General features: G+C 37.9%; 1 protein-coding gene across 2 annotated transcripts in view; it reads left to right on the top strand.

The window, feature by feature from the left end:
- Window positions 1-23,417, top strand: part of LOC139114338 (E3 ubiquitin-protein ligase UBR4-like) — a 116,783-nt gene that overhangs the window by 23,605 nt on the left and 69,761 nt on the right. For both annotated transcript variants that reach the window (XM_070675994.1, XM_070675993.1), the window contains exons 17-43: window positions 2,644-2,761; window positions 3,881-3,983; window positions 4,528-4,678; window positions 5,296-5,375; window positions 5,608-5,736; window positions 6,493-6,687; window positions 7,116-7,238; window positions 8,188-8,328; window positions 8,964-9,055; window positions 9,828-10,056; window positions 10,933-11,014; window positions 11,450-11,528; window positions 11,954-12,044; window positions 13,566-13,687; window positions 14,147-14,253; window positions 14,606-14,701; window positions 15,829-16,018; window positions 16,305-16,493; window positions 16,661-16,724; window positions 18,084-18,166; window positions 18,453-18,561; window positions 19,050-19,120; window positions 19,733-19,880; window positions 20,188-20,424; window positions 20,774-20,944; window positions 21,963-22,214; window positions 22,759-22,848. In XM_070675994.1, the coding sequence (XP_070532095.1) occupies window positions 2,644-2,761; window positions 3,881-3,983; window positions 4,528-4,678; window positions 5,296-5,375; window positions 5,608-5,736; window positions 6,493-6,687; window positions 7,116-7,238; window positions 8,188-8,328; window positions 8,964-9,055; window positions 9,828-10,056; window positions 10,933-11,014; window positions 11,450-11,528; window positions 11,954-12,044; window positions 13,566-13,687; window positions 14,147-14,253; window positions 14,606-14,701; window positions 15,829-16,018; window positions 16,305-16,493; window positions 16,661-16,724; window positions 18,084-18,166; window positions 18,453-18,561; window positions 19,050-19,120; window positions 19,733-19,880; window positions 20,188-20,424; window positions 20,774-20,944; window positions 21,963-22,214; window positions 22,759-22,848 (3,542 nt within the window). The remainder of the gene's footprint in view (window positions 1-2,643; window positions 2,762-3,880; window positions 3,984-4,527; window positions 4,679-5,295; window positions 5,376-5,607; window positions 5,737-6,492; window positions 6,688-7,115; window positions 7,239-8,187; window positions 8,329-8,963; window positions 9,056-9,827; window positions 10,057-10,932; window positions 11,015-11,449; window positions 11,529-11,953; window positions 12,045-13,565; window positions 13,688-14,146; window positions 14,254-14,605; window positions 14,702-15,828; window positions 16,019-16,304; window positions 16,494-16,660; window positions 16,725-18,083; window positions 18,167-18,452; window positions 18,562-19,049; window positions 19,121-19,732; window positions 19,881-20,187; window positions 20,425-20,773; window positions 20,945-21,962; window positions 22,215-22,758; window positions 22,849-23,417) is intronic.

The raw sequence follows: 23,417 nt of genomic DNA, 5'->3' as shown, positions 1-23,417 counted from the left end.
TCATACACAAAGCCAGCGCGAGATTAGGAAAACGTCTGCTCACTCAGATCATAGTTGCGCGTGGCGACAGTGGGGCCGTGCAGGTGACATCGGCTTTTATTTCTAAATTCTAGTGAAATCCTGTGTATACTAAGTGCGTGCCTGTTCAGTAAAAATTACCAGAAACTGACAACACGCTTTTGTCCTCCATACACCTCGATTTCAGCCTTGGTCTCTGTTGGTCACGTACAGTACGGATGTTGCTCTGCGCGTTCTAGAATTCTGCAGGTAAACAAATAACGTCATTATGTATGTCAATCCGCAACGGAAAGCGGTCATCGTATTTCTGAAAAACTTACACAAATGGTGATGAATCTTTGATATCGCACGCATTTTTATCTCCTAAACAATGTTGAATATTATGTAAACTACATATTTACCATTTCATAAGGTATATGATAAAACCTTTAAGGCCCTGATACGGCTTTTGCGGCCCTTGGTCGTACGGCATACGGGCCCTCGCACGCTCGGGCCCTTCCGCCGTACGACCTCGGGCCGCAAAAGCCGTATCAGGGCCGTAAAGATTAATGCTACACCCTTCATGTATGGTATGATGGGACAGCTTATGACGCCACATATTGTACCTCATTAATTATGTGCATATCTAATTTTGAGTGAGCCAATAGAGCTAGAGGTCTGATTTTTGGTATATTGGGATAACTTAGCAATACAATTTTTTTGACAAAATGTCACGTGACCTTGGTGACCTTTGACCTCAAATATACATATTTGTCCATAACTCAGTAACCACAAGTGGTACACCCTTCATATATGGTATGATGGGACAGCTTATGACGCCACATATTGTACCTCATTAATTATGTGCATATCTAATTTTGAGCAAGCCACATATTGTACCTCATTAATTATGTGCATATCTAATTTTGAGCAAGCCAATCGAGCTAGAGGTCTGATTTTTGGTATATAGGAATAACTTAGCAATACAATTTTTTTGACAAAATGTCACGTGACCTCGGTGACCTATGACCTCAAATATACATATTTGTCCATAACTCAGTAACCACAAGTGGTACACCCTTCATATATGGTATGATGGGAGACCTTATGATGCTTCATACTGTACCTCATTAATTATGCGTATATCTAATTCTGAGCAAGCCCATAGAGCTGGATGTCTGATTTTTTGTATATAGGGATAACTATAGGATAGAAATGTTTTGACCAAATGTCATGTGACCTCAATGACCTTTGACCTGAAATATACGTTTATGTCGATAAATACGTAACCACAAGTGCTATGTCCTTTATATTTAGTAGGGTGGGAGACCTTATGACAACACACACTTTACCTCATTAATTATGCACACATCTAATTCTGGGCAAGCTAATAGAGCTAGAGGTCTGATTTGTGGCATATAGGGATTAATTAGCAATACAATTTTTTTTTTCAAAATGTCACGTGACCTTATGACCTTTGACCTTGATTATACATATATATGCATAACTCAGTAACCACAAGTTCTATACCCTCCAATTCTGATAGGATATTAGACCTTAAGATGTCACATCTTTACCTCATTATTATGCGCATATGTATTTCTTGGCTGGCCAATACAGCTAGAGGTCTGATCTTTTTTCCCGATTTAGAACCATAACTTAGACATGCCTCATGTGTTTCATATTGGAAACAACGACATAGACCTATGTGCCCATAGATCTCAACATATACACTCCAGTGATACTTCTTAATGACCACATTTCCCTGCCCCATCAAGACTAATACTCCTATTAAAAGTGGGGACTATGTCATTGTCAATGACTTGTTATCCAATGGAGTTGTGAGAAACTATGCTCTCTTTAATAGCAAACGTCATTTTTTTTCAAATAATTCTCACAGTTCAAAAGTGTGTATTTATCCACTGATTTCATACGTAACTGTATATGAAATTATCAGAATAAAATTATAGTTACATTTGCTAAGATATCATTCATACTTTCTCATGACTCAATAGATGTATATGCCATGCAAATCTTTTTACGGCCATGCTGTAAATTCTGCCAAAGTTGTAAATGACAAATATCAAAGTATCTATTTTCTGAAAGATATATTCTCCATAATCAGAGCAAAATTATCTGTGTGTGTTTTTGCAAGATTGTGAGTCGTAACCTCAGCATGAAACAAAATATCATTTATCACCATCACTCTGCTGAGTATTTTTGCTGTATATGCTTAAAGGTATATTGTCATCTGTAATCTACATATGCCCATATATGGTCAAAGGGGCGTTCGTTGGTGTTCAAAATGCCCATGTGAGGGCGCTGTTTTTAAAAAGCGACCACCCGCTTAAAATCTGTGATTGGTTAGGTTTTCTCTTTCCATGGTAACTGTGGCAAAATTTGAACAGGTGACAGTATACCTTTAAGCAATTGGTAAACTACACTTGCCAGTTGATGCTGGCAGAGCAACCAGACAAGAACATGTCTGCGTGGTTTTCTAGCTGTGTTGATGCTGTGAAACAATGACCACAGATCATTACACAGTACACAAAGGGAACCGACCGACCTTTCCTGTCTGGGAGATGCATGGAAAGTCAAGAGCTGTGTCTTTATTGATCACTATCATGTTTGATTCTGTCCATGCAGATATCAATGTGGAGCACATGCAGCTACTGTTGTTCATTTTCCAAAATTTCACAGCAAAAACAAAGAGAAACATAGTGTTAAGGATCACCTACTCTATGATGGAGATATCACACATGAGGTAAATTGTGGTTTATTTAAACAGACAGTGGCTCTAACTTCTTTTGATGATATAGTTTCCACTATTTTTTATTTTAATGTCAACCACAGTTTCTTGTTCCTCTCTGAAAGCATAGTGAGATTCACAGAATTCAGCTTGTCTTTAGCTCAGACAGTACATGTGTAGACTGTGAAGTTGACAAGTGAATTCTGGTCAAGACTAGAATTCAAATGGAAACAATAACAGTGCATTCTACATGTAAAGACACTATGTTGACAATGCTTTGGGACTAAAACAAGTACTTGCAAATGACAGACCGAACAAAAATAATTAAAAAGCTAAAAAGTTGCTGCTACTCTCTCTTTAAACAAGAACAATTGTTTAATTGTCACAGGAAACTTAGAGGTAGACATTTTTCAGTAATAGCTTATGGATATTGTAGTAATAGTCGAAATTCAGCTTGATATTTCATACACTGATATATTAGAATACATGACCACTTACTCAAGGCAGTCTTATTAACGCAAAGATGTTACAATATTCATACTATTAAAAGTCTATAACCGGTAAGCTGTCCGGAGTAGGTAACTATTTACAATACCAGGGTGCTGTTCACTTGACCGATATCTGTTTGTTGGTAATATTATAATGCAAGAAAATCATGCTGATACTTTAAAGGTATACAGTCACCTGTAATCTAAATATGCCCATATATGGTCAAAGGGGCGTTCCTTGGTATTCAAAATGCCCATGTGAGGGCGCTGTTTTTAAAAAGCGGCCACCCGCTTAAAATCTGTGATTGGTTAGATTTTCTCTTTCCATGGTAACTGTGGCAAAATTGGAACAGGTGACTGTATACCTTTAAATCAGGTGTACCGTATTTGAAGCTGCCAGTGAAAATGTGAAGTATATTGCTCTGGTTGTTGCAGAGAAACCAAAAAACAACTTCTTTTGAATTTCAAGCATATGTCTAGAGAAATGCAATGGATCTGTGCACAGTTCAGTGATGACCTTTGGGTCTTATATGTTTGAATCTCAGAAAATGAACAGGTCAATAATGTAGAAATCATTGCATCACCAGCAGATTGAAAGCCACATTATGTCTAATAGTTACAATGATTTTTCCCCCTTTTGTTCCAGGGCTCTCTCTGAAGTTCCACCTCTAGCACTGAGTAGACTGGTCCAGATGTTTGAATACTTCCTACACCATTACTCCATACCGCCTGGTCCATTGTTTGAACAGGTAAGAACCGGGAAAGTGGTTTTCGTTGAAGCAGTCACTCTACACTGGTGCTCCTCCGCTGAAATCAAACATGAAAACTTTGTTTCACATTTCACTATGCATCACAACACAGCTTGTGTAGTGCACTGCTGGGTCAGAAACTAGTGAAAGATGACAGGTTAAAAGTTGGTATTTCAAAATATTACCAAGTGGATGCTAATAGTGAGACAATTCATGGGGAAAAAATAGCATTGTTGAACTATACAGAGCTTGTATGGTTAGTCTGAGCCACATGTTTGAATGGACCTGTGAAGGTACACCTGCAGACTGTGGTATGATCACACTGTTATCAACAGAGTGGCTGAACCCATGTACAGGGAATTAGGGGCGAAAGGGTTGAACCCCTACCTGCAATGTGACAACTTGGACTTGATGGAAGATAGAATACTACGAGGAGAATGATAGTATCATTTGTTTCAAAATGTAAATGTTTGCAGACACTTCAGTGATATACAAGTTGTAGTTTCTGCTATATCATTGAGTGTCTTTTGTCTCTCATACACAGGTGCAGTGGAATGTGTTCACACTACATTCTCTCAGTTTGTCGTCCGTGATGCAACAGGACAGTGGAAACTCCTCTGTGTTCGGCAAGATTTACCATCCATGTAAGGAAGTGGAAGACCAGTATAGGAAACTGGTAACCGCTGAAACACCAGGTATGGTTCGGTCTAGGTCCTCTGTGGTTGTTAACAGCAGCTGTCAAGCTTGCAGAGTGAAAGAGTTATGAGAAGTCCAATAAAAATTATGCAAAGACTGCCACAGACAAGTCAGCATCTGGTGACAGGGGGTTAGGTAGTGAGAACTAGTTAAAACAGATTAGAATTGCTTTCTATCAACGCTGGGAAGTGTCTGGTTTCAAAATTTCTACCTCAAGTATGACAAGACGCTGACTCATCTGTCACATCTTTGTTGACTGCAGGCTAATTTCTTTGGAGGATGTATCAGTATTTCACAGTGCTTACTTCACAGTGGTTTTAATACAGTGACTGCAGAAGTTGTGTACATGGTGTCAAATTTTATGAAAAGTGATTGATGTTCAGGAGTGCATATATCTCATTGGAAAAATTCACCGAACTGTAACTTAATGGTACATTTCAAAAATTAGCAATGTGACAAGATGAAGTACGCAATCAATTCCAATTATACATTGCTACTGATCTTTGCTGGTTTGCCTTTCCAGGAAAACATCAGTGGAGCCCACAACTAACAAGAAACAAACAGATATTCTGTATTTAGTGTTTGGTTACTTACATTAACATTTCTCACAATTCAGGTCACGCTATCAAACCAAGATTCTACAACATTTCCCCAGCAGAGGCTAGTAACACATCAGCTCCCAAGATTGACCAAGAAGTAAGTCTTAAGTCTATGGCATACACTTTGTTTCTGATCAGAGAGAGAGAGTGAATGAGTGTGTGTGTGTGAGGTTCCTGTATGTGTGTGTGTGTGTGTGTGTGAGAGAGAGACAGAGAGACAGAGAGACAGACAGACAGACAGACAGATAAAGAAATATATATTACAGTCATACATTTACAATGTGATCAGTGTAGCAGGTCCGTATCATTCTCTTTCTCTGTATTTTCAGTTGTGTAAGATTCTCTTTGACAAGTCCTTTGACTACTATGAGTTCTATACAGCAATGGTCAACCTGCTAGAAGCTGGCACTCAGTGTGATGTCAAGGAGAGAAAGGAAAACAAACAACTCCCATTCCTGGTAAGGCTGTAGCTATAGTATTATTGGAGTTACATGTTTTTTTGAAAAAAATCCATGCACGTTTGGTCCTCTGTGAAGGATGTCTTACATTAAATTTGCGTGTTTATGTGTGTCAACATGTAAGTCACTGTTTGTTACACATTCACTTGCGTGCACAATAGAATACTCCAAACACAGAGTCAGTTGATACAATGAAATTATGATTGTATGTATGAATGCTGTACAAAGTATATGGTAACATGAATGGAAGCACACATGTGTTTTTGATTAACCCTTTTCCTGCCAAGTCCATATTTCGCCATCAGGTCAAGATGGTTAAAATTAATGAAACACAACATATTCCATATGGTATATTTTAACATAATACTGTACATTTTAAGGCTGTTGAAAACATAATTACTGTTAACTTGATTTTTTGGACTAAAGATGCTATGTTACAGACCAAGCCAATTGGGTGAAATACGTCATGTTTTGGCTCAATACCGCTTTTTACTGACTTGGCTGATTGGGAAGTGATACTGTCTGGCAGGAATAGGGTTAAAGTATCTCATCTACCATTACTAGTGTCCCTCTTCTTTGTCTCAATGTGTATTTTGATTTGATTTGAAAAATTTGTCATTACCATTAATGTGACAATGCTTACAAGATGATTAAAGTATTTCATCGTTGCTCTACACAGCATGTGTCATACTTGATATCTATACCGTCTCACTAGTATTCTCTGTTCAAGCAAGTGTACTTTTATTTCAACTGCAGGATGCATGCAGCATACAGTACTGCTTCCTGTTGTGTTGGCGTCTGCTGGGCGATCTGCCACCATCAGTGGCCTACTTGAAACTACTAGAGAGCCAGACGGGTATCTCAGAGAGGTCCCTAACACTGAGTGAAATCCTGCACACCCTGAGATGGGCTCCAAGACTGGGCTCTAATGGGTACTCCAGCTGGATAAAGGTACGTAGTCAACCATGAAAAAAGGGTTTTCAGGTACAGTCACCATGGGATCCCCATATTGAGTATGTGTCTACCCTTTATCAAGAAATTTCTACTTCAGAAACCCCCCCATGAGAACCTGAACAAGATTTTTATTGTATTATGATGGAATCTTCTAGATAATGTGGGAGAGTACCATATTGTGATGTAACACATATTATGTTTTATGTAATTATTACAGAGATGAATTCAAATTATCACAAATACTTATTTTATTATACATAAAAATTCTTGCTTGATGTTTAAAGTTATGACAGACCATTTTATGGACTCTGTTTGTTTTCTGTATCAAATTTTATATCAAGGGCTTACCATTCATATCAAATCATCAAATAATGAGCAATGAATAGCGAGATTGAGCGATGATTTTGTTTGTTTGCCTTTGATAGGATTGTCTGTGTCAGCAGAGAATGTCCAGAAGCCTGGTTGATAAGCTTGTGTCGTACGTCAACAAACACTGCAACACAGTCAAGTATGATATACAGCTGGCCAAGGAGTTCATTGCCAGAGAGGTAAAGTTCATTATGCCACTGTCCAAGCTGTGACTTGATTCTATACAATGCAGTCATTTTTTCCATGAACAGTGCATTACCTATCATTCTGTTTTTATCCCTATGAATCACTACACATGACTAATTTGCCACACCAGTTTACTTCAAATAGTAAAATTAATCTTCTTTCTCCCAGTTGTATTTATTTCTATGGTTTGTCTATGGAGCCTCATAGAAAGAGGATTAATTTTCTAATGGTAATCTATCACTTCTATTGGTAAACTTTCTTCAGTTATGTGTGCCAAAAAGTTTATTTTAACCTGTTCACACCCCCATTCCCAGTAAACAGGTCCACAATTACCATTGATAACAATAGGTTCGGGCTAAGCCATAGTGGTGAAAGGGTTAAATGATGAGAATCATGAATGATGAAATATTTGAGAAGACATTGGTCAGGCTATCAAATTGAAGTCTCTTTCTCTGTGTTAGATTGGAGGTTTCTCACAAAATAAAATAGTCTGAGTCTATTCTGACTTCTTTTCCAGTTAAACATCTATCATTCAATTGTTTATCCTGATTTATAACAAAAAAAACCACCAAACACGATTGGAACTAATTTTGGATAATTGGATCTTCATATTTTTCAAATTTCTCAAAAGTGTTAGGTGCCGTATAGCTGAATGTTGCAATATTGCAGATTACTCATAAAAACAAGTGTGTAATATAAAAAGAAAAGCAGATGAGCTTACATTTGCAGATTTAAAAGACATTACTTCACCATCCAATTATCCCAAATTAGTTCCAATCGTGTTACCTCTTGTATATGAATGTATGTGCTCGTACATTGGTAATGAAATTCGCAAACAAACTATTAAAACTCGTTTCTGTTTGTCTAAAGATATAGACAAGACAACTTTGTTCAAAATGAGGTTACAGAGGAATTTCATTGTATAGTCTCTTTTGTTTACAGTTGTCTGAGTTTCCATTCTTTGTGGAGACTGGTGACATCTTACCACTGAATCAGCTACCCAGTCTCCATCGCATCTACATGCTGGACATTGTCATCGCCAAAGTACAAGTAGCCCTGGATGACATCCAGTCCAAATCAACGGTAAGTCTTCAATCCAGAGCCTAGTTCCTCATCTTTTCCTCCTCGCCTCTTCTTGACCCAATATTGCATTTGTTTATATAGGTAAAGCTTTCCTTTGCAGTGACAATATCAATTGGTTGGAAAAATGTTTAGTGTGATTTTAATCCATCTTGGTAGAGCAGTGTTACTGGTCTTCATGGTAACCTGCAATTTAATAGGTCCTTATAAGACAAAGTTGTTACACAATTAACATAGAATGCGCCTTGGGGATAGATATTAGGAATCTCAAATTAAATACCTTTTTGGTCTCCCACTTGTAGGGGCTCATTTTAATGCTCTTTAAGTATGGAAAAATTTCACCATCTAAATTTTTCTTAAATTAAAAATGTTCTTTTTCCCCATAGAGTTAACATGGAGATGGTGGCAATTTTGAATTTCAAATATTGATAAATGTCAGTAATTTGCTTCTCTCTAGTACCAAGCTTTGCATGGTGGCCCATGAGTTTTGATCTTGATTTGATAAGAGAATGGTTGAAAGTTTCATTGAGGAAAGTTTGAGCAAAAGTTAAATCTTTCACTTTCTAGGCACATGCTATGCTAAATGTGATGCTTTGGCACAAAGCTAATGTTTTTTTATGATTTTCATTTACTTTCAGAATGATTCCAATCAACCCAAGTCCCTGGAAGTGGCCAAAGATCTGCTGCCACCGATATTTGCACTCATTGAGATGTACACTGGATTTTGCAGGTATCAATACTTGAACATTTACCTTCAGAGTAAATTTCAGCTTTAATACACTCTGTGGTATGCTGACAAAACCGTACACCCATCTGTACAACTGCACGGCAACACATATTCTAGCCATTTCATCCTTCGAACTGTATTCACTCCATTTACACAACCAAAGAGCAGCCCAGTTTCCCTATGTTATACCAGCACTGCTGCCCACTCATCCATGTACCTTTCTATTCTCTCACCCTTTCACCACCAAGTTATCACTGTTGAGTGCAGGCCTGTTTACACGGAATGAAAACCCATGTTGTACTTAGACAACTGTCACAGCCTTTGTTACACCAATGGTACCTGCATGATCGTAACTTTGTTTTGACAATTGTTCTGTAGTGAACCTCACATGTGCATAAATTTTATAAAAGTTTTTGTATAAAAAGCAATCAGCAACAAATTTTGCAGAGCATTAACGAAATAGGTTCAGAATTTTCAATTGTCACCCTTTAGGAAGACTGCCTAGTTGAACGCAATCCTTTGACAAGCTACTATCCTCCTTTCTGTTTTTGCCCAGAAATATTTCAACAAGGTTCCACCGTTCAAGATACAGCAACCAAGACAATAAATAGTCAAATAGTCTTTTGATTAACATACTCAAAAGTTTATCAGACCCAGTGTAGTGACCAATTGTACGAACTTTTTATCAGTTGTACATCATCAAGATACATTAACATGCATTGTAAATTGCTGAGCTAACCGTAGGATAATTGTTGTCATTTTGTCACTAAACCAGGTCCTCACTGCTTCACCAAGTGGTCAACCATGCAGACATGAAGAAGGAACACACAGTACGTGAAGCCCTGTCAGCTTATGGAGCGGTTCTCAGACTTGGATCCAGCAAGCTGTCCAAGCTATCAGCGTTCAGCCTGGCCATCATGTCATCATTGCCGTCACCAATCAGGAATGCAGTGGATAAATGGATCAACACGGCTGTCACTGAATTCCCAGCAGTTGGTGCATGGGTATGTTTGTCTCTGTAAAAATATAGCGAGGTAGAATTTGCCTTAACATTTTCACAATACTTCACTGGTATGCTGCTTACTTAGACTCGTTTCGAAGCTCATGGAGTATATGAAGTTTTCACGTCTTATTTACATGAAAATCAAAAATTTAGATTTTTACCATTGAGTTATACAGAGATAGCAGCACTGTTGAATTTTAATATTTGTAAATTTTAGATAATTTTTTCCTCTAGGACCAAAATTTGCATGGTGACCTCAAAAGTTTCCTTATGGAATCCTTATGGAAATTCCATTGAGCAAGACTAAAATTTTCAGTATCAAGGCAGATTCTACATTAAAATTTAGAACTGTGTAAGTCAATTGTGTCGATTACAGTAAGGTTTGATAGTCTTGCATAAATACATGTATTCATCAAGACAAGACAACTGTGTGCTGTAGAAACTGGACTGATCATCATGGGAACACAATCAAAATTGAGTTCTCCCGATATGAGTAGACCAACTTACTGTGCCTTGTAATCTAATCTAATCTAATCTCATCTCATCTAATCTCATCTAATCTCATCTCATCTCATCTCATCTCATCTCATCTCATCTCATCTCATCTCATCTCATCTCATCTCATCTCATCTCATCTCATCTCATCTAATCAGCCTTGTAATCTACCACAATGTGACAATTGTTCAGAACAAGGGTTTGGTATTTTATAATTTCCGTAATTCCATCATCCATCTTCATCAATAATTTCAAGCCTCGTAAGCATCATGCTTGTGAGGTAGAGGACAGGTTGCAGACTTTCCAATTAGGTATCACTGCGATATACGATTCTACAGATCTTTGACATCGCTCTTTCTGATTCTGTTTTCTACCTACACAGCGCAATGCGTATGCCAATGATCCTATCCCATCGGAGAGTTACCTGGACGCCATTCAGTCGGCGCATATCAGAACTTTGTCAAGTAAGTGCCAAAGCTCTTTCATCTTTTCCTGCATCCAAGATTTGTACACAATCAATGAAAAAATCTTGAATGTAAATTCAGCTGTTGGAATTTGTTTCCCATAATGAAACACCACACAGAAAATTTGAGAGAAGCCAATGCTAAGTGACTTTCACCAACTGATTATCTGTGTGTTGAAGCTCTGATAGAAATCTTTGTTTAATAATCTTTGAAAAGAGGAAAAAATTCTGTCATGTTTCTCACCACTGGGCAATCTAGAAAATTGTACAATAAGTTCCCCAGTGGTTAACTGTGTAGTTGTAGCTAAATCTTCAAAACCTAAGTACAAACTTTCAAGGGTTGTTCAAAATACTCGCACTTGTGTTTCTCAATGGAAGTAAACACAATGCATTACCAGCTCAATTTTGAATTGTTATCTTATGAATATGTTTTCAGGTCAGCAGCCATTCACAATTATGCAGTCACTGAAACACGTCATGCTGTCGTTGGTCCGGTTCAGCAGTGATCTCATCTCGTAAGTGTGTTTCATGTGTGTTCTCAAACATGAAATCTGATGATTTTCTCCCCCACCTTCAATTTCATACCTTGCACCGTAATGATTTTCTGCTACCATATCATTCTCCATGAGCTTCATTTACCCTAGTAAGTGACTTCAGGATGATGAGGAGAATAAAAAAGTTACCAGTAAATGATTTCAAAATTTGGCTCATAATTGTGAAGATATTGCAAAATCACAAGGCAGCTTTGGCAGAATCATATGATATTCCATTGCAGAGTCAGTTCCCATGTAGGGAAATGAAGGAGGACAAGTTTCAATTTTAGTCCATTGCCTGCTGAATCTGTCATCCCCAGATTTACACATTTTCACATCACCTGAATTATAATGTTTTTTGTGTACCCAGTGGACATATATATTTGTTGTTGTTGTTGTTGTTTCAGATGGTGCCCAGATGAGAACAATGCCAAACAGATAATTGGTGTCTTCTTTCCACTCATCCTGGATGCCATCGCTGATAACCTCTTTGATTATGTAAGTCTATGGTGATGCAATCGTGCTCATGTAACTCAAAGTGATAATCTCATTTCTCCAAACGAACTTCCTACTTGCACCATCCAGGTTGATATAAAGTAATATGCGCCTTGAAAGTGAAAGACCTAAAGGAAACTTTGAAACATTCTTATTAAACATCAAGCATAAAAATCAGGGATCACCATGCAAATTTTGGTGCTTCAGAAACAAAGTCCCTTAACTTAAATGATATTTGAAACTCAAAATGGCTGCCATCTCTGTGGTAACTCTGTAGGGAAAAATAAAGTTTCCGATTTTTGATGATGAAAATTTTATTTACTCCAAGAACTTCAAAATGAGCCCATACTAGTGGTAGATCAGAAAATTATTGTAAAATTTTGAGATTTGAATGTCTGTGCCTGAGGCGCATTCTACCTCAGAATGAAATTAAGTCCAGTCATGCAGCTTGCAGTTCAGACTACTGATAACACATTAGACATGGTGTGATGCATCACTCATCCAGTGCTTACAATAGGATAAACGATAGTCTTTACTGATACTAGGAACACAGACTGAGATACATACACGTTTACATGATAGTCTTTACTGATACTAGGAACACAGACTGAGATACATACACGTTTACATGATAGTCTTTACTGATACTAGGAACACAGACTGAGATACATACACGTTACATGATAGTCTTTACTGATACTAGGAACACAGACTGAGATACATACACGTTTACATGATAGTCTTTACTGATACTAGGAACACAGACTGAGATACATACACGTTTACATGATAGTCTTTACTGATACTAGGAACACAGACTGAGATACATACACGTTTACATGATAGTCTTTACTGATACTAGGAACACAGACTGAGATACATACACGTTTACATGATAGTCTTTACTGATACTAGGAACACAGACTGAGATACATACACGTTTACATGATAGTCTTTACTGATACTAGGAACACAGACTGAGATACATACACGTTTACATGATAGTCTTTACTGATACTAGGAACACAGACTGAGATACATACACGTTTACATGAGTACACACATACTCATGAAGTTAACCTCGTCAGTTATACTCATTTTAAAGCCCCAGTGCTGCTAACTTTTGATGATAATTTCACCATTTTATTTTGAATGTGAACCATAATTCCTTGTTCTTCTCCCCAAAGAATGTTGATATACACAGTATCCAGCTTGTCAACTCAGCCCCTATGGTTGTAAAGTGCATTATATTGTTGAAAACTGACTTCTGGTCCAGACTAGAATTCAAATGTAAACAATATTCATGCATTTTACACATATAGACGCTAAGTTGACAAGCTAAATAGTGGGTGTTTCAACATTCTTTGGGGAGTAGAATAAGAAGGTGCAATTGATTTATAAAATAAAAATAATGAAAAAACCATCGAAAGTTAGCAGCACTGGGGCTTTAAAAATCCTGCAATGTAACTGTGAGATGATTTTCATCCAAAAATGAATTTCTTCATTTCTCTGATGGTCCTGTAGTGTAACTTGTCTCTGGAACGTGTGATTGGACAAGGCGACAGCGATGATTTTACCATGCAAGTCTACTATTACATGATGTCAGTGTGCCATGAAATCTTCACTAGGCACACAACAAAGGAAAGGTGAGAGAAACCAGAGATTGGTCTAGTATTTTTCTCTCAGTTATCCAATGAGCTGTTGGTATTTTCCGACCGGGAATGTATGCTCACGAAAATTTTGTGTTTGCACTGATTCAGATAATACTCATAATTAAAAACAGATTTAGACTCAACATGGTGGAATTGTTCCGAAAAAGAAAAATGGAAATTGTTTTTTGCATATCACTTATCAGTAGCTTTGAAACCTCAGGCTGTTGTCTTTTAACGGCTTCTTACACAAATTTTTGTTCAAAAGCGCCTCATATTGTCTGAGGTCTGCTGATTTCAGCTTTTGTTTGATTGCAGTGTCCAAATATTTCTGATTAGGAAAACTGATAAAATATTGGAAAGAAAAGCAGATACAGATTTTCTGTTATCCAGACTGAATGTTATTAGTGAAGTCAAACCTTCCTTCATGATGATTTGTTGATTTTTCTTTGGCAGTTGTCTGGATGAATCTATTTTACATGAGTGTTTGAAGACAATGGAAGGCAACTTAGACAAAGGACCTGCCAAGAAAGCCATGGAGAAATTCTACACAGAGGATGCAGGTAAGTCAGTGTGGCGTTTTCCAGTCTTTCCTTGGCTAAGACTCAACATATAGAGCCGCAAACTTATTTCGTTTGAAATTGCCAAGGTCTCTTCTGGGCAATACCCAAGCTGAGAAGGAGTATCTCCTTATCGGGATGTTGCCGGACTTTAATATGAACATGTTATGTTGGAGCAATTCTGAACTGTTCTAGGACAAATCTTGAAAAATGAGAAAAAATTGACATGCCCTTCAACCTTTCGAATATATGTCCATATGTATTTTTTATGTCAAAATGGACAGATCTTTTCTGCAGGAATGTTGGAATTCATTGTACTTAATTCACAGTGTTTGTTTCTTCATTTTATCTCTAGATCTTGTGAGCCTTCTCCTGAGTTCATCCAATGAAAACCTTTCCTCTGAGTATGGAACCAAAATTCTGAAGTTCTTCAATAAGTTATTCCAACTTGGTAAGTTTTCATGCTCTGTGTTTATTAGTCTAAGTGCTGATATCAGGATAAGCTATTGGAATGCTTATTCTTACAGTGTCTGTATGTTTGGACTCTTTTTGACTCTTAACCCTTTTCCTCCCAAGTTCCTATTTCACCATCAAGTCAAGTTGGTTAAAACTAGTGACGCAACACATGTCCCATATGGTGCATTTTCACAAAGACTTGAAGATTTGAAGGTCCCTGAAGACAGAGATACTGTAAACATAATTTTTACAGACTAAAGCTGCTATAACATACCAAGCCAAGTGGGTGAAAATACATGTTTTTTGGCTCAATACCGCTTTTTACTGACTGGGCAAATGGTGAAGTTATACCGTCTGGCAGGAAAAGGGTTAACATTGTCACTTTGGTTCTTTATTACCACGCCAAAACATCATGGCAATGGAGAGAAACTGCAACATGACCATAGCATTATTTCATCAATGTTAAGGTAGTATGCACCCCGAAAGTGAAATATGTAAAGTTTGCTCAAACTTTCCTCATGGAACTTTCAACCATTCTCTTACCAAATCAAGAATGAAATCAGGGGTCACCATGCAAAGTTTGGTACTAGAGAAACTAATTACCAAACATTTAACAATTTTTAAAATTCAAAATGGCCGCCACCACTGGGTTATCTGTTTGGGGAAAAGTAAAATTCCTGATTTTCATAGTGTTAAGCCAGTAAAAACATTACTTGTTCCGAAAACTTCAAAATAAGCCCCCACAAGTGGTAGATCAAAACGGAATTGTTAAAGTTTGAGTCTAAATATCTGTCCCCAAGGTGGATTTTACCCTAAATAAGGGATCACTTTATTTTGCTGTAGTCACCTATTGTGTTGCTGCACAGTTGGTGTCATGTTACTACCAGTTGTAATTAAATTTCAGATAAAAAGTGCCTAATTATTATATTTTAAGACCTTTGCAGTAGTTGTGCAATCTTTCCTTTGTTCTTCTTTCCGACACTGTGATGGATTCAGTAGCAAAAAGTCGTTTTAACCAGTGTCTCATGAAACAGTCTTGTTACACAGTCAAGGACAATTTTACTTAAACATAAAAAGAATAGATTAATAAATGTGTACTTTTACTTGTCATTCAATTTCCAGCTGAGAAGAACCCCAATGACAAGAGCTATGAGATTCTGTGTACATCCTTGTCAAAACTGACCAAAGCTGACCCTACCAAGCTGCAGAACTGGCTGTCCAGAATCATCAGAGACTCAGAACAGAGCGGCAAAGGACAGGAAAATAGACTGCTGCTGCAGGGACTGACGTGTTACATTGTGAAAGAAAACAGGTACAGTATGCATTGCTTGGTGGTGAGGCAGTGTCTGTGTTGAAGTATATAATGGTCCTGCTAAGTGATTTGCCACAATAGGCAGGGCACAGATGGATGGAAGGGTCAAAATTTGAATCTTACTTGCAGGATAATTCATCATGATTCAAATTTTTCTGAGTACTTTTTAGAGGTATATTAGTGCATATACTCAGATTGCAATTGAAGTGTAGATTAATGTGAACTGTAAGAGGACAATTGTTTTGCAAAACTATGAACTGACGTACATCTTTCTTTCCTTACACAGCCACGTTGGTGAGCCGGTTGCTGCAACCCTGCTGAAAAACTTGATCCCCATGGGCTCGCAACTCCTGGCTACTGATGGGGGAAGTGGCTTCTCTGAGCTGATTGTTGTCATGGCAACACTGGCCGGCGCCGGATCAGGTGGTGGTCATGTGGAGCTGTTCAAGGCAGCTACTCGTTGGTTAGAGGAGTGGTGAGTAATGATGTGACCTTTGAACTTTGACATCATGGAAAAACAAAACTTTCATAGTGATAGTTTGAATCGTGCAGTATATAAATGAAAGTGGTCAAGTTGATGATTGAGCAATGCATTATTGCAAAGCATTTGCAGCAAGTTCAACTCTCTCTATCTCTTTTCAGTAAGAAGTATTTGAGTCACAAAGATGTTGTGGAGAAGATAGAGGCCTGTATCACAGAAGGCAAGGTGAGAAAACCAAAACTACATGTATACATTTACACTGGTGTATCAATAGAACTTTTATATAGTAATGAGCAGATTAATGAGTATTTTTGTCATCAGTATGACATGCCATATACACCTGTTTCATTACAGGGCTGCTAGCTGTAAGTTTTGATGATTTTTTTTCAATATTTTTTTTTTTTATGTCAAGTGCAAATTCTTGTTCTGCTGTCCAAAACATGACATGTTAAAGCGCCAATCATTTTGCTTGTCAGAACAGTGGCTAAATGTGTAAAATGCACTGTCATTGTTTACATTTGAATTCTAGGCTAGGCCAGAATTCACTTATCAACAATAACAATGCAGTTTATACACGTACAGGCTGAGTTGACAAGTTGACTACTGTTTATCTCAACACTTTTTGAGTAGAAGAACAAGAAATTGTAGTTGACATTAAAAACAAAAATAGTGGCAAAAATCATCAAAAGTTACAGCTACTGGCCCTTAAAAGTTTCATTGTTTTGTCACAAGGATTTCATATCAAACAAGTACCTCTTTTGATAAATATGCTAGAGGCAATAGCATTTGTTGTACTATTGCAATTACACTGTGCTATGAGAAAATGATTGCAAAACACCTCTTTACGTCAGAATATGAACAGATTAAAATAACGTAAGAGGAATTTAAACTCCATTTAAAGTATAATGGCACAAGATCACTAATTCACTTCCGGGTTCGTTACCCACGAAGATAGTTCGGAGGAAAAATAGTGCAGACCTTGAAGTTTTGATATCTGCATGGATGCTTGTTTAGTTTGAACTTTAACGTCAAGAATTTTTGTAAAGATATTTTTCTGCCTGAATCAAAATGCAGACTTTTGTGAATAATGGCTGAAGCATTTGTTGGTAATATGAGGAGTTCTAGGGCCAATAAAAATCATAACAATAAGCCTGAATTTTGTCAAAAACGCCACTGAGGGCGCTATTTTCATCGCTATCTCAAAATTTCCATGGACTTGCGCACACAAAAAATTAAGCAGTAGTCAAGCTGACATTGACCTAACCCCTGTTAAGAGGATTTGTGGCGCTGAATGTTTTAAAATAGGAAAATCGAGCTCAACGCTACTGTGGTGACCTACGGGAAATTAATTAGTGGTCTTGTGCCTAATAGTGATAGTATTTCAAAACAGAAAACTATAAATTTCAAAGAGATGATTCTCTTGAACACTTATCGCTCGAAAAATATGCCAGGTTTATAGACCAGGATAACTATACTGGTATATATTGAAGAAACACAGCAGAGTGTATCACAAATTTTTACTGTACCTCGTGTACAATACTGTACAAATATACTCAGCTTGTGAATCCTGTTTCTTTTATGCAGCACCACACAATGATGGAAGCCACCTGTTATCTGCTATCCTACATGGTCAATATCCTTGGTGCACTCAAGCAGTCTTCAGAGAGGTTGGTGACGTGCTTCTAGTAATCTCAGAAAAATTCGATGTGATAATCTTTCCAATTTATTCTATATTCATGACATGCCTGTTTTTATGTCATGACGTACATCTAAACTCACAGGCTTTCTCGTGAAGTTGTTGTCTGTGAGTTATTGATTTGATAATTTTCAAAAATCAAGTAACGTCGGCGTTCAGAAGAGTCATGTTCAGTCAGCTTTACGCTGCTGTCATTGTCTAGTCTTTGCATTTATGGATTAATTCAGTTATTCTGTATTTCTACTTCTTTATAAAAGTGGTAGCACATCGCCGCCGTATGATGGTGAAACCACCACGCAGGAAGTAGATTCAGATTGGGCTGAAGACCTTGTACCTGAAGATGAAGACTCAGCGGCTGAAGATTCGGTAATAAGAAGCTCTTAACCCTTTCACCACCATGGTTTTTCCCAAATCCATTGTTTTCTATGGTAAAGTTGGACCTGTATACAGGGAACTGGGGGTGAAAGGGTTAAAGTTCACATCATCAGTAAAATTTCAAGGCTCCACTTTTTCATCAGATTCATCTAACAGGAAATTTATTTAGCTGATGAAAATTTCAATGGAGAACAAAAAATTGACATAGTGTCAATGAACACTGCACACATCTACCAATGCAGGAACTAGAATATTAGCAGGAAGACTTTTACAACTCAGGGATTCAGAAACGTTTGATCATTCACATTTTATTCTATGAAAGTAAAGTTTTGTCTTCAACTGAAATACGTTGATCAGCTTCCATAGTAATCCACCAATGTTTAACTGTAGTTTTGCTGTCTTTATTGTAAAAACCAAATTTGATGTGAAAGTATAAATCGTCAGTGGCATTTTGAACACAGTCTTGTTATGTCTTTCAGGATGAGGATTCTCTCTGTAACAAGCTGTGTACTTTCACCATAACACAGAAAGAATTCATGAATCAACACTGGTGAGTATCCTCCCCAAATCGTCATCAGTAAAATTCCTGTCCATAGCAAGAGTAGAAAACAGGGACGATGTGATGTTGTGCCATGCTTTTCTTCCCTTTCAACATGTCCATTTATTTGAGAAAATTATAGGATGTGCCTACTACCTGAGTAGGTAGTAACTGTCTCCTGCCTAGTTCAGGTAAATTTATGTCATTTGATTTACTTAGATCAAAGATGTGGTACAGGGGTATACTTACTGTATGCAAGACGATTATTTGGACTGGTACGGTTTTGTTCATTTAAGCAACTTTTCAAGGCTACCTGCCTGGATATCTGGTCGTTTTTTCCATGAATTTCATGCACAGCGACTGCATAAAAATTGCCAAGGCATTGTGGCATAAAGGAATATTGTGTGGTATTGACAGAGTGAGGGCATTTATTTGCGGACAGCATGTGACTGCTTGCCTTAAAGTAAGATTTCTACTCTATCCATGCCCAGAAGCATTTTATAATTATGATGAGCGCACTCTGTTTCTTGGTGGCTCAGACAGAAATTCATTTTGTAATAATTTCTTCCCATTTTACTTGTTAAAATTAAGTTTCATTCCTAAGTGTGTATATGTTTCTCCAAGGTATCACTGCCACACATGTAAGATGGTGGATGGAGTTGGTGTGTGTACCATCTGTGCTAAAGTCTGCCATAAGGACCATGAACTCTCCTATGCCAAGTATGGATCATTCTTCTGTGACTGCGGTGCCAAAGAAGATGGCAGCTGCCAGGTAGGTCATGTGACACCCATGTGACTGTCACATGGGGGTGTAGACTCTTTTTGTAAAGCCCGTTTTTTACCATGTGATGTGCATAATGGTATGGTGGTCGTCATTTTACATGATGTTACACAAACAGTTGTGGTATAGATGATGTGTTTATTATATTCGCTGTCTACTGGCCATAAAATTTAGCTTGTCAAGAAAAAGGATTATTGTTAGCAACATCCATTTTAACGTTTATCTTTAGTTGTCGGAAAAGTCATATGCAGCTTTAAGACCATCTCATAGAGAAAAAATGAAAATCTTTCTTTACCAGGCCCTGGTGAAGAGAACCCCCAGCAGTGGTCTGGATTCCAGCGTTGCCCAGAGTGCGATGCAGTCCCCGTTCTCCATTGACAAAGTGCCGGAGAGCTCGCTGAGACGACGGTCCTCATCGCCGACGCCAGTTGAGAAATCACACAGCAGTGATAAAAGCAGTGAAGAGGCCAACAAGGCAAGACTTGCCATGTGTAAACAGATTGAATCATACAAAGATGTCCTTATTAATCACTTGGTAAGCATTGGCAAATTTCCCCTCAAAATTTACAGAGACTGAGATCCATGTATGGGTGTATGCAAATTTGATCAGTAAAATCAGGCAAGTTATACACTCACATAGTATGTTATTGCCATTTTAAAATTCAAAAACTGGCTGAGTTAAGTAGTACACTAGCATGATATACTGTTATATTTTCATATTTGATCGGCAAATTAAATTCAGTTGTATTGGTATTGTATATCACTGTTATTTTCAATTTTGATCTTCAAAATCAGTCAACTACAGTGTTGTTGCTTCTTGTTGCAAAATTTGATTTGATATCTGTCCAATGACACAATGGTATGGTTTCCCTTACCATTCTCAGGAGTCCTCCAACTGTGCCACCACAATTCTGCACATGTTACAGTCGCTGGTTGAACCCATGGGTGAAAGCTGTAAGAAAACGTCACCAGTCGGTGCGGCAGCCAGAGCCCAGAAAGCTTTGGATGAATTACACACAGTAGAGAAGACAGTGGAAAATACAGACCAGCTGATGGTAAGATCACTTTTAGGTAGAATGCACCAAGGAGACAGATGTTCATGCTCAAATTTGTACTTCTTTTCTGGGATCTGATCTACCACTTCTTGAAGCTAATTTTACAGCTTTGAGTAAGAAAAAAATGCACCATCTCAGTTTTTCGAAAATCAAAAGTTTTATTTTCCCTCTTAGAGTTAAGATAGTAATAGCAGCCATTTTGAATTTCTAATATTGGTAAATGACAAGTAATTTTTTCTCTGGTAGCAAAGTTTGCAAGGTGAACCCTGATTTGTATTCTTGATTAGGTAAGAGAATAGTTGAAAGTTTCGTTGAGGAAAGTTTGAGCAAACGTTGAAGTCTTTTACTTTTGAGGCGCGTACTACCATGTAATGTGATAATAGCTTGTTATGTGATTCTGATATTGATAACCTAGAGAGTTACTGTGTACCATATTGAAATTGAAGACTAACATACCTTAGGTTACAGCTCCGTGACATCAGTGCATAGAAACTTGACTCACTCAAGAGACTCAAATTGAGATGGAACAACCATAAGATAGGTAGAAAATTCACAGATAGGGGACACAAGGGTATGAACAAGTCAGCATTAAAACTGATAGTCACAGGACATTTTGAAAATAAACTGTGTGGTGCATTGACTCCGAATAGTGAACTCACTGGTATTTTTGACCATCTTTGCACTGTTCAATGTACAGAAAAGCTCAAATCACACATCGTATGTTTTATGGGTCTTCCCATCAGTAGATTTGCTCATTCCTTCAACCTTGTTGTAAGCTCTGCAAGATCAGTGAAGAGAGCTACTGCCACTTTCTATCAAACAAAACATATCACACCTGAAGAACAGTGGGCCCGTTTCTTTACGAAAACTGTAAGGTTTTCTGGGGACCCGCCCATAGCTCTGTGAAGTGAATGAACCTCCCTAGGGTTATGTTGTTTGGTAAAATTGTTAACTTTAGGCCCAGGATTCTTCAGTCTTGACCAATAGATATATTCAACGTCTATCTTCCTCATTTCAGGTACCAACTCTCGGCTCCCAAGAAGGAGCGTTTGAAAACGTTCGCATGAACTACTCTGGTGACCAAGGCCAAACCATCCGCCAACTGATCAGCGCCCACATGCTGAGACGCGTGGCAATGTGCGTGATGTCGTCGCCCAATGGACGTCGTCAGCACCTTGCAGTGAGCCATGAGAAAGGCAAGATCACCATACTACAGCTGTCTGCTCTGTTGAAACAGGCAGACTCCAGCAAAAGAAAACTGACTCTCACGGTGAGTATTCAACAACAGTACTAACCTTCCTACCTCAAAATACACAATATGGCTGATCTTTGCACACATTACAGCCAACTTATCACATATCCAAGCAGCATGCAGGCAAATTACTCAGCCAGTTAGTCGGCTATAGTGAGACTATGATTGGGTAATTACAAATGTACTTGTTTATTTCAACTCAAACTTTGCATCAGATCTGATGGCGCTATCTCAATTGGTTAAAATTTAATAATATTGATAATAGTAAAGGAGAGTATCATGAATCCAGATTTATTTGAATGTGAGACAAGCTGTTGTCAGGAAATTATTCTTGGGTGATACACAGTTTATACTTTCAGTGGCTGAAGCCAATTCAACAGTGAAGTGGACAGGTATTTCCAGATGAAGTGAACACGACATAAGGACGTGGTACTGTTTTGTGATCAAGGGTTATACCTGTTTAATTTTCAACTGATACCAACAACAATGCGACAGAGTCTACAACCAATATTGTACCTATGATTTGTGGGTTGACTGAAATGCCTTTGTCTAACATTTTCAGAGATTGTCTTCCGCTCCCGTGCCATTCACGGTGTTGAATATCTGCGGCAACCCGTGTAATGAAGACTTCCTGGCGGTGTGTGGTCTGAAGGTGAGTAAATCATAGCTCACATGATTGACAGATTGACACGCCATTGGATAGCGCATAAATGACAGCCAGACAATCACTGGCTTGAACTGCTATTATATTATACAGCTTGACTCAATATACTTGGTCAGTTTTTGTATCAGCTTTCCTACAGGCAGGAAATGTGCATTGATTGTACAATCGGTTTTGATCAGCTTCTTTGATCATCAGTGCTGAACTTTGAATTGAATTGTCGTCAATGCTTCGGATGTATTTACAAAATTTGCGGACAAGAAGCCGTAGGAAGTACAAGTTTGTCCTTGACAACGTTGTTTATTCATCAACATAGAAGCCTTTTCATATTTGTTTCTATGGAGATGATATCTCCCCATGGTAACCACAGTGTGGCAAAACCATAGTAATGCTGTTATTGACTTCCCTTCAGACTATATGATTATATCTTGAATGTTACTCTAATTTCATAATCTTATTGACGTCATTTTACAGGAGGTCATATGAGCTTCATAAAAGGACAGATGGGGTTTAGACAGACAAATAATTGCATTTTGTGTATCTGTGACCTTTGACAGATT

This window comes from Ptychodera flava, chromosome 16 (assembly GCF_041260155.1).
Source record: "Ptychodera flava strain L36383 chromosome 16, AS_Pfla_20210202, whole genome shotgun sequence".
In the NCBI taxonomy this organism is placed as follows: Eukaryota; Metazoa; Hemichordata; class Enteropneusta; family Ptychoderidae; genus Ptychodera; species Ptychodera flava.
Note: the sequence above shows the minus strand (reverse complement) of the source record. Positions and strands in the feature narration are given on the sequence as shown.